The 11,886-nt window shown below is 46.0% G+C and overlaps 1 protein-coding gene across 3 annotated transcripts in view; it reads right to left on the bottom strand.

Moving 5' to 3' along the window:
* Window positions 1-473: 473 nt before the first annotated feature.
* BAIAP2L1 (BAR/IMD domain containing adaptor protein 2 like 1) overlaps window positions 474-11,886 on the bottom strand; it is a 159,298-nt gene continuing 147,885 nt past the window's right edge. For all 3 annotated transcript variants that reach the window (XM_053276789.1, XM_053276790.1, XM_053276786.1), the window contains 2 exons: window positions 3,379-3,419; window positions 474-1,068 (listed from right to left, as the gene is read on the bottom strand). In XM_053276789.1, coding sequence (XP_053132764.1) covers window positions 993-1,068; window positions 3,379-3,419 — 117 coding nt within the window. In that variant the 3' untranslated portion in view covers window positions 474-992. The remainder of the gene's footprint in view (window positions 1,069-3,378; window positions 3,420-11,886) is intronic.

The raw sequence follows: 11,886 nt of genomic DNA, 5'->3' as shown, positions 1-11,886 counted from the left end.
TTGCTTTTGGTGAGGGACTCTGTTGTCAAGAGCTCCCAAAGTCCAAGGGGACAATGTCGACTGGATCATCACGTTCCTGTTAACACACGCAAAGAACTCCCAAGAGGCAGAGAGGCAGGGCTTACCTTTTGTAGAAGCAGGGGCATGGCTCTCCTTCCGCAAAGCTTGTTCTTCTAGGTGCTTAATTGCATCCTGTGCTTTCCTCGAGTTTACCCAGAGCAGAAATTAAGCTCATCAGCCTATAATTTCCTGCATTCTTTTAAAACAACAACAACTTGCCTTCAGTCTTTCTCCCACCGCCTTTTATTCTGTTGCTTACATTATCTGGACTTTCAGTTTTTGTTTTTATAAAGCTAGAAAGACTTCAGTTTTGTATGCATTTCTCAGTCTTCTAAATAACACAGCAAATGTTCTCCTGCAGCTTGTGCTGTAATGTGCTGCAATAGTGTTAAAGGATTATTCTTATCTGAACATTCAGAAGATAAATATTTATTCTGGTATCTGAAGACATTTTAACCAATATAGTGAAACATTACTTTACACAATAGTCTATTGCTGTCTTAAGATAATCCTTAGATGGCTTGTCTATTTAAAAATCAGCTAAATGTATTTGTATATCTAAGTAAATGGTTTGAGCAGACTTAAATAATTAGAACTTACCCCATAGAGTTAACCCTACAACTGGTATAGAGGAGTCTTTTTTTTAAAGGATTAATTATGCTGGTAATGATAGCATTCGAGCCTCTTCCCCCATTTTCACAATCCTAAAGGCACACTGTAAAATCAAGAGAATTTAAGCATCTTAACCTGTCAATTATTAGCTGATATAGGAAGCCATGATATTGTAAGTCAGAAATCCTATAATGTTTTGCTACTGTACACAGTAATTACATTTAAATAAAGTTTAAAAACGACTTCAGATATGATTTTCAAATGCTATGTGCTGAAAAGAGTGTTTACAAGGAGCAGTAAAAAAGGGGAATTCACGTTGCTCATCGAAGTATTGGTGCTGAGCGGTCATTTGTAACTGTTGGTCGGAGTTTTACAGTAGCAAATGGATTTTCTCCACTGTATGAAGAAAAAAATCAAACAATTACTACAAAATTTAGGATAACAAAGAACTTTGTGTTGGTCACTAACACAAGATCTACAATTAGCAATAAAACCATACCATCAGCATGTATGTTTTTGTGTGTCCATCCACTGTGACAAATTCACTCTAAAATTAATGGGGGGAATTTTTGCTTTGGCCTGTACTCTGTCTATGCTCCAGAGCTAGTTAATAATTACTGTCTTAAATCTGACCGAGGTCATGGTGAACTCTAGCGAGAAAGATCTAGTGTAGAACTTGGTGGGGTCAGCAAAAAGCTACACCGTGGGAAGTGATTTGTCTCGAGTTCCCCTTTTTCTTCTTGGACTCATATGCATGAGATCTTCCAAGAACGAAGAGACTCCCCTAGCTTATATTGAGGTTGGCCATGTTTCAAATTCCAAGTTTGATTTAAGAAGAAAAATGCCCCCAAAACCAAGGTAAAAGGGGCCTATTTCATGAAACCCCTAACCATCTAAGATGCAGTGATGTTTAGCCAAGCTTTCGTTTCCATTTTTTACTTATGAGCAGGGGGTCAAGAAATGTTGGCTGAGTTCACCAGCTAGACACAATATTTTACTCATCAGATGATTCCTCGAGCTGTGTTGATACATTGCTCATTGGGAGTTTTTGCATTCATCAGGCATCATTTTTCACTCGTCACAGACAAGTAGAATTCCAGAGCCTGCTTATGAGCTGAGCCTGCAAAACAATTCTTTTTTGCCTAAGAACAGCCCTGCTGGATCAGGCCCAAGGCCTAGCTAGTCCAGCACCTTGTTTCCCACAGTGACCCACCAATGTCTCTCGGGAGCCCACAGGCAAGAGGTATGTGCATGCCCTCCCTCCTGCTCCCCTGCAACTGGTATTGAGAGGCATTGTGCCTCTGAGGCTGGAGGTGGCCTCTAGCCCTCAGGACTAGTAGCCATTGACAGGCCTGTTCTCCCATGAATCTGTCGGAGCTCCTTTTAAAGCCACCCAAGCTGGTAGCCATCGCCACATCTCGTGGCAGAAAATTCCATAGATGGATGATGCGCTGAGTGGGGAAAGTACTTCTTTTGTTGGCCCCCAAAACATGCTTGTTTTGTAGTGGAAGCAAGCACCCAGCGAACTTGTAAGGAGTTCCGTGTATGTGATCAACGCTTTCCCTTGTCTCTGCTTAAAATAGGCCACACTGCCAGCACTTCTCTGACACCCAGCGCCACGGCTGGTGTTTCTTTCACACAAGCGGCCGCAGAAGTGGTCCCTGGCCCTGCTCCCACGGGGGGACTCTGTGGCACTGGCCAAGACGGCTCTGGTGGCAGCAATTCTGCCACAGGACGACGTGGAGAACGGTTCCAACAGGACGGCAGGAGCTGTTCAGGCTCCCAAGCCCGATAGCTCGGCTATCCTTAAATGCTCCGCAGAATAGTCTGGCCGTGCCGTTTATTCTGGAAGGAGCTTCTTTCTAGCTAGACTAACAGAGTTCCTTCAACGCCCACAGGAGAGAGGCACGGAGACAGAATGACCTCGTCCAACTTCACCACTCAGAACTGAAAGAGGCACTTCCCTCTCATAGCTGCTTGTTTGAAGAAGAAATTGAAATTGCAGGATGCCACATAATTAGGTTCTCGTTGGGCTCAACTGGAACTGATAACGGGTCAATTAGAGGGCTCGTTGGCATAGAACAAGGAAGCCATTTCCTCGTCAGAGCCTTCGTGCTCCACCTCTCCTGGTGTTGCTCGTTCAATTTCATTTAACCCTGTCTTCGTGTTTTCTGTTCTCTCTGCTCTGGGTAGGGTTTTGTTCAATCCCAAGGGGAGTGTCCCAGCATTTAACATTCACCCAGAAAAATCCTTGGCCACTTCAATGACAGCCAAATACAATGCAATAACATTAACAATACGACAAGAATCACCAGTATATCAACTGTCCTGCTCTGTAGTACTGAGGTTTGTTGTTGTGTTAATCTCCAACAGTGTTCCCTCCAACAGGGATTCCCAGAAGTCGTTGACTACAACACCCATAATCCCCAAACAAAAGCCACTGCAGCTGGGGATGCTAGGAGCTGTAGTCAACAACATCTGGGAATCCCTGTTGGAGGGAACACTGATCCCCAATCAAATCTGCTTCTCCAGGAGCAAAATGGCAGCCTAGGTAATTTCAGTCCACTTCTAGAAATGCCCAAAGGATTCCATCTGGATCATTCCCAAGAGCGGACATACAAATGCAGACTCAAGCCAACCCCTTTCAGCATTAGCTCTTGCACTATTAAACATCTGGTCATCAGGTTTAAAGATAAAAGACATTACCTTAAGAAAGGTGGCTTTACAATGCCATTCATGTCAGGTCTCTGAAAAGGAAAGAAAAACCATTAGCATCCAGTGCAGGGAGAACATGGCGAAATAAACGGATAGCAAATGTATGAGACTCAGAAGATAAAAATCTGTCTGTGTGGATAGTTTACCAGCCAAGTGTCCGCCTTCCCCTTTTGCTCTCCTTTCAATGAGACAGTGGGGATGTGCACGAACCGGTTCGGAGGCCCTTCTACGGGCCTCTGAACCAGTTTGAACCGCCATTTACCAGATGTAGCCGGAAGTAGGAAGTGTGACTGTGTGTGTGCACGAGAGAGATGCACGGAGTCACACCTCCTACTTCCGGCTAAATCCGGCAAACGGTGGCACAGGGCGGCAGGGATGTATGTACACTGCCGCCCCCAACGGGCTCTTAAGGACTTGCACACTGGCGGGGGAAACGCGGTGGAAACCTTTAAAGCCAACCCCCTCCCTGCCCTCGAACCTGCAGCCAACACAGAAGAGAGAATGTGACGTTCCTCAGTCCAAGGGTGAGGGGCAACCCGGAAACACCCTTGCATGCCTCCGCAGTATCCCTGGGATCTTTTGGCCGGCATGCCTGGGGTTTGCAGAGGTTGCCAACTGTGGAGGGGTCGCCCGGGTGACAATTTCACCCTGGCAAGTTTTTGACTCCTCCCTTTAGGGTTGGATTCTATGATAGCATATTAGAGTGGATTCATGGTGTCTCATTGAAAATCTCATTTGCTATCATAGAATCCACACTCAATACCTCAGCAACAAGAGAACCCTGTACCCCATGGGTTAGAAACCCATGGGGGTGGTTGGCACCCTATGTGCACTACACCACCACTCGCTCTGGGCCACCCCAGCACCCCCCAAGTGCACTTATGGGGCTGTTGAAAGCTCCATTATAACTTATTATGAGGAAAAACCTTAGAGACGCGTTAACTTCAACAATTAACCAAAAATCACCCCTTTGCCCAATTCCTTTCAAATAATTCAGGTAGCTTCCTTGCCCACTCTAGGAACTACCACCCACCACAATCCACTCTACGACACCCCTTTCCCCCCGACGTGAAGCTATACATTTGCTGACACCTCCATGCTTCTTTATGGAGAAAAACCTTAAAGATGCGTAAACTTCAAAAATCACTTAAAAATCACCCCTTTGCCCAATTCCTTTCAAATAATTCCGGTAGCTTCCTTGCCCACCCTAGGAACTGCCAGCCACCACACTTCACTCTACGACACCCCTTTCCCCCCGATGAGAAGCTATACATTTGCTGCAATCCTCATTATTCTCTATGAGGAATTCAAAAATACTTTAACAATTCACCAATAATCAGAGGAGTGTCCAATTGCCTTGGGATTTTTTGGGTGGTAGGCACCCCTATCTGTCTACCACCCACCCCGCTTTTGTGCCCCTAGGTGCTCCATAATAGGGGATATGGACTGGTTCGGGTCCCATTATACTCTATGTGAAAAATAATTAAAAATATTTCAAATATTCATAAAAAATCATAGGGGTGTCCGATTGCTTCAGGGTTTACATGGTTGTTGGCACCCATGGGTGCTACACAATAAGTAATAATGGCCTAGTTCGAGTCCCATTATATCCTATGAGAAAAAAATAAAAATATTTTTCAAAAATTCATAAAAAATCGTATGAGTGTCCAATTGCTTTGGGGTTTGGGTGACAGGTACCCCTGGGTGCCAGCTACCATCCTACCAATTTTCAGGGGTCCTAACTGAACCGGGGGTGGTTCGGTTAGGATCCGAACCGCCGAACCGGTTCACACATCCCTACTTCCAAGTCCAGCTTTCACATCCATAGAGTGTCACGGGAAAAACCATGGTCCAGACTATTCTAATCTTTGTTAAGTGTAGACACGTCACAGCATCTAAATATCCTTTCCAAGGCCTTCATTGCAACCCCACTGAGTGCTAGTCTGCGGTGTATTTCTTGACTGCTGGATTAGGCATTCATTATATTATGGAAACATGCCTCTTCAGTTTGCCAATTCCCATGTTTGCCCATTTAAAAATGACAATGACCTCCTGTGCCCAGAAGGTGGCACTGTTGTTCTCCTTAATGGCTAAATATCCTGCAGGAGTAACCCCCAGCATTCCAACAGACTGTGCTATCTTCTCTTGGACAAGATATTTATGTAGGTTTCATTATATTACTACCTAGAGTGAGAACGTGTGACTAAATTAACTCTATAAATCAGTGTATAAAAGCCACCTCAATAGGTTTCACCGCAATCTCATCATCACCAAGAATGCTGACCAGCTGAAAGCTGGTGAAAAATGCCAGTTATTGAACCGGCATTCGGTCTTGACTATGTTGGTATACAGCCATGAACAAATGGCCATATTAGGAAGGCAACGATATATTGAATTAATGGCCCCTCTGTTGGCCTATATTAAATGTTAACTTGGTGTGATTTTGGAAGTCTATTTGAAAAACGTAAATCCAGACGCCTGCAGGGAAGGCTAGTGCACCTTAGAACAGGCATGCCTAGATCAAAATGTAGCACCTTCTTTTTGGAAAGATTACATAGCGGAGGACGCCAGTCTTGTGGCTAAATTGTTGGACTAGGACCGGGGAGATCCGAGTTCAAATCCCTGCTCAGCCATGAAACTCATTGGGTGACTCTGGGCCAGTTGCTTCTCTCTTAACCTAACCTGCCTAACAGGGTGGTTGTGAGAAAGATCATAACCATGCTCTGGGCTCCTTGGAGGAGGAGCAGGATATAAACTGCTTAGGCCCTGGGTATTTGAGAGAATGTCTTCTTCATTATGAGCCCCACCATCCATTGTGGTCGTCTCTGGAGGTCCGTCTCCAGTTGCCGCCAGTTCGTCTGGTGGCCGCATGGAGACGGGCCTTCTCGGTCGCTGCCCCGAGATTATGGAATGCGCTCCCTGCTGAGATACGATCCTCCCCGTCTCTGACAATTTTTTAAAAATATTTTAAAACCCATCTTTTTACTCAGGCATTTCCAGCTTCTTAATAATGTATAGGTTTTTCATTCTGTGACTGATTTTTAAATTGTTAGTTTTTAATTGTTTTTAGGTGTTTTTAACTGTTTTATCATTGCGGACCGCCCAGAGACACGAGTGTGGGGTGGTATAGAAGTGTAATAAGTAAGTAAGTAAGTAAGTAAGTAAGTAAGTAAGTAAATAAATAAATAAATAAATAAATAAATGTAAGTGAAGCAAATTCATCCCACTGAAATAAGTGGCAATGAGTTCTCAAGGAATGGCCAGGACCCAAAAGAAGCACACAGCTAGTTGTCACCTGCCAAATGAAGCACTTGGCATTTTGTTGCTCACACGGCCATCTGCCACTGAGGCCAGAGGCTCTGTTGCTTGTGGGGGTCAAGGTCAAGGTGCCCCCCCCGCCCCCGTGCACCAGAAGAGCCAGCCCCCAACCGCTGCCTTCTCCTCCCCCACTTGGTGTGCAAATGGAAAGGGAAGGGAGAGAGAGTGGAAGAACAAACAGGAGCCCTCTGGCTTCTGGCCACAACTGCCAGAAGAGAGGGGAGATTCAGTGACAGAGGAGATGATGATGGGGTAACTGTACATTTTATTGTGGGCGGGGGGACAACCTTCTCCTGAGTCATCACAGGAAGTGGAACATAGGGAGCTGCCATATACTGAGTCAGACCCTTGGTCCGTCTAGCTCAGTATTGTCTACCCAGACTGGCAGCGGCTTATCCAAGGTTGCAGGCAGGAGTCTCTCTCAGCCCTGTCTTAGAGAGGCTGCCAGGGAGGGAACATGGAACCTTCTGCTCTTCCCAGAGCAGCTCCATCCCCTGAGGGGAAGATCTTGCAGGGCTCACACATCAAGTCTCCCATTCATATACAACCAGGGCGGACCCTGCTTAGCTAAGGGGACCAATCATGCTTGCTACCACAAGACCAGCTCTCCTCTCTGCCAAGACCAGTGATTGGCAAGGGGCAGGGAAACTTGAGAAATCAACAACAGCAAGTCAGGGACCTAATCCTAGCAATACCCCTGATTAAAACACACCAGATATAACAAGGAAGTACTAGTGATTAGGAACACGGGAAGCTAGCTTATACCAAGTCAGACCCTGGGTCCATCTAGCTCAGTACTGTCCAAGCAGACTGGCAACGGCTTCTCCAGGGTTGCAGGCAGGAGTCTCTCTCCGCCCTCTCTTGGAGATGCTGCCAGGGAGGGAACTTGGATCCGTCTGCATGCCGAGCAGGCAGGTGCTCTTCCTAGAGTGGCCCCATCCCCAAGAGGAATAATTTACAGCGTTCACACATGTAGTGTCCCATTCCAATGCAGACCAGGGTGGGCCCTGCTTAGCAGAGGGGGAGAATTCATGCTCACTACCACAAGACCAGCTCTCCTCCTAACAGTGTTGTTAACAGCTTCAACACTGGAAAAGAGTGTGCTGGATTCCTTTAGAGCAGTGGTACCTACCCTGGTGGGGGCTCCAGATGTTGCTGAACTACAACTCCCATCATCCACAGCTCAGTCAGGCCCTGTGAGCCCTGGGTCTTTTAAGTACCTCGCAACACCCCTGCTTGCAAGACAACCAGAAGCTGGCCCCATGTGTAGAAAGACAGAAGCTAGCATCAGGTGACTTTGTGGACCCCATAAGCACCTTCAGGGTCACAGAAAACGCCAGATGGCCCTCCTTCCTCCGCACAGCTCTAGGCTGCCTTCTCTCCTCACAAGGAGAGCGTGTGGATCCCTTTCCAAGTTAACGCACGGCAGAAATTCCTGAGGATTTTTCTGTAAGGCCAACGTCCTCGTAATGAGCCATCTAAGACGTCTTTCAAAACGGAGTCTCTTCTAGAATGTCCTGGGCTAAAGCTGACGACATGAAACAGAGTCCAATGATGCTCAACTGGCACAATAATTTAACCGGACTCCAGCAAGTCACCTCTCTGCCTGTTGTAGCACAAAGAACTCACTGTCCTGCTGGCTTAGCACCTTTCACCAGGCTAATAAATCTCCAAAACTCTTGCTCCCATAGCTATAGCCAAAGGACATGTCGATCTAATAGGTCTCACCCAGTGGCCACAGACTAACTGAAACAGTATATAATTCCGACACTGTACAATGGCTCAGGCTCATTTCTCGGGTTTTAAAAAACCCTAAACCCACAAAGCGTGATAAAATATAGATGCTATGATCATAGTTATTTGGGAAGTTGGTAGACCCAGAGTACAAATTTCTTCTTGAAAATAATACTAACAGAGAATTCAAACAATTTAAACACAGTTTGTTTCAGAAAAATCTGCATACTGTGATGACCACCCACGCCACACCCCTCTCCCCCCACTTGCCCCACCCCAGCCAGCTCCTCCATAGGAAGTTGCCTTACCACTGATCCATCTGGCTCATTATTGCAGACACTGACTGGCAGCAGCTTTTCAAGGTCTCTCCCAGCCCCACCCGGAGATGCTGCCAAGGAGTGAACCTGGGACCTTCTGCATGCAGATGCTTTCCCACTCAGCTATGGCCCCACCCCAGCTCACATGCAGTCTCTCATCCAAATGTAAACCAAGGTGAGCCCTGCTTAGCAAAGGGACCATTCGTGCTCACTACCACAACTCTCCTCCTCTCATAACAAAGGCAACTTTGTTAGGAGGGAGACCTGGTCTTGTGGTAGCCTTGTTCCCTTAGCTAAGCAGGATCCACCCTGGTTGCACATGAATGGGAGACTAGAAGTGTGAGCCCTGCAAGATATTCCCCTCAGAGGATAATGAGGCCGCTCTGGGAAGAGCATCTAGGTTCCAAGTTCCCTCCCTGGCAGCATCTCCAAGATGGGGCTGAGAGAGATTCCTGCCTGCAACCTTGGAGAAGCCGCTGCCAGTCTGTGAAGACAATACTGAGCTAGATAGACCAATGGCCTGACTCAGGATAGGGCAGCTCTGGGGATGTTTAAACAACAGCTTCTCTTCCTCCGATAGCCAGTCTATACAGTATCATGTTCTAATTCTGTAGGACAGGAGGGTGGCAATCGCCTTTATTTTTATACAGTGTCTCTAGGAATAGAACACAATTCCCTTTTCTGGCACCTTAACAACTAAGAAACAACCCCGGCTAACTTGGCAAAGAGGCACCTCTCAAGGTGGTGATTCTCTTCATTTAGCAGGGGGAGAGTAACTGGCCCTCTCCGTCCCCAGCACAGCATCCCTTCAGTGACGGTTGCTGGTGTCTGTCTTATGATTCTTTTTAGGTTGCAAGCCCTTTGGGGACAGGGATCTATCTTATTTATTAATTATTTCTCTGTGTAAACTGCCTTGAGCCATTTTTGGAAGGGCAGTATAGAAATTGAATAAATAAATAAATTAAATGTATGTATGTATGAGTTAATGTATTAAATGTATTAGTTAAGAAATGTATTAGAAATGTATAAGAAAAGCAACATAGCATTTGTAGCCAGGAGTTGCATGGTGTTATTCTCATTTGGCATGCGTGCGCACATGCACACCCGCACACCCACCCAATGTGCGTGTGCCTGTGTGGGAGGAATTATTACCAGGCGAGGCCAGACGGCCTAGCCAGGCAAGAGGCAGGTGTGTCACATAACTCTGTGGAGAGGAACACACACACACACACACACACGATCCAGTCCAAAAAGCAAAAGGCCGAATCAAAATGGGTGTGACCCACTTCCAACTGGTGATGAACTGGCAAAACAAGACGAATGGTGTACATCAACACCTAAAGAGGGACAGCCACTTGCTGTAGAGAATTAGCTACACCCAGGCCCGATTAAGCCCACGTGAGAAGGGGTGCCAGATCTACATACGGAGTCCAACTCAGCAGCTTCAGACGGGAATCTGCCCTTGTTTTTATCTCTGTGCGATAACTGCTCTTTCAGTTTACGAATGAATATAAAAATATTTATACATCGCTTTTCAACAAGAATGTTCTCAAAATGGCGTGTGCAGCAAAGATGCAACCCCAGCCACACTCTCTATTGGACATGCTGGCCATATCTGTGGAATCAGACGCCCAGAATGGCATTCCTTGGCCCAGACTTCAAAGTATATAGGAGGCAATTCAAGGTCTTCTCTTTTAGGAAGCCCTTTACAAATCTGGTATCGATTTCTGGTTAAGGTTTGTGTTCCATTTCTCATTGCGCATTTTTATGCTGGCCCTTGAAATGTTTATCTGCATGATATTTTCTTCACACAACTATATATCTGTAGGTTTGCTATTAAATAACGTATTTGTAAGTTGGCAGTCATCTGGCAGTTTGTTTTTAAAAGAAAGTGGCATATATTACAATCAGTTAAAATAAATTAAAATTATAAGCGCAAGGCTTCTTTGCAGTATAAACCAGAAGGAATTGTGAAGAACATAATAGAGCTTTGTACGTGTACAATCTATCTTGGAAATTTGTCCAAGCATTTGTGTTTTAACATAAAAGGGAACTGTGATCTCTCTCATATTTTTATTGTAACATCCAGAACTTCCACGTTATCATCAAGGGTAGATGTGTGTTTCTGATTTAGGACTTCTCAGGGTTTTATCTGTCTTTCAATGTGCATCATCATAATCATCTTTATTTGTTAGCTGCCCCGTGATAAAATTGTTCTCTGAAATCTGCATCTGCATCCAGTGACTTTTTAAGGTCCATCTCTGCATTCCATGGGCTCTCTTACCCAGCACAAACACCTGACACCTGGGAATGCTAATTAAAGTTCCTGTAGTTGTTAATATTTTAAATGCATCCTAATGATTCTCGGATCAATTCAGGTACAGTCACGAACTGAGAATTCTGCTCAGCAATTTGACAGAAAGCTGTACATCTGGCATGGAGAAAATCCTCGATGGAATTTCAGGCAACCCTCGTTCTCCGCAGTTTCTCATATCAGCGGTCGGGGAATAGGCACCTGACCTCAGCATACGCGGGTGGGTGGGTGGTTTGGTGGGGAGACTTCCATATCCGCAGGTTGGGGAATCCGGCAAGGATTCCCCTTTGCAAGTAAAGGGCTTGGGGTTGGAGGGGGGTGAGGGGGAAGGCAGCGGAGGCGGGACCTTCAGTATGGTGGCAGAGGCGGCTGCAGCAGCGGATGGTTGCAGAGGCAGGAGCCAACGCCTTCTCCCTCCCTCCCTGGCTGCCTCCCAAATGGCCACGTGTGCAGCCCACTTCAGCCCTTCTGGGCATGTGCGCAGAGCGTGATTTTATTTCTTTTTTTAAAACCCACCATTTCCGGCCAATTTTCGGCCCTTGAGGACTGCTGGGGACCTGCAGAGAACAGTAGGGTACTTTGCCCTGCTTTTATTTGAATCTTGGGGCTGTTTTTCAGCCAAATTTCCTTTTAACAAAAAAACACACAACTGCCATTTTCAGCCGATTTATGGCACTTGGGGGGTGCTGAAGGACGGTTGGGGACCCCTGGATCATGGCAGGACACTTCACCCTGGCCGTTTTTTAGCCAATTTCTTTAAAAAACAAACAAAGCCAAAACAAAAAACAAAACAACCCCACCACACTGATTTCCTGC

This window comes from Hemicordylus capensis, chromosome 13 (genome assembly GCF_027244095.1).
Source record: "Hemicordylus capensis ecotype Gifberg chromosome 13, rHemCap1.1.pri, whole genome shotgun sequence".
In the NCBI taxonomy this organism is placed as follows: domain Eukaryota; kingdom Metazoa; phylum Chordata; class Lepidosauria; order Squamata; family Cordylidae; genus Hemicordylus; species Hemicordylus capensis.
Note: the sequence above shows the minus strand (reverse complement) of the source record. Positions and strands in the feature narration are given on the sequence as shown.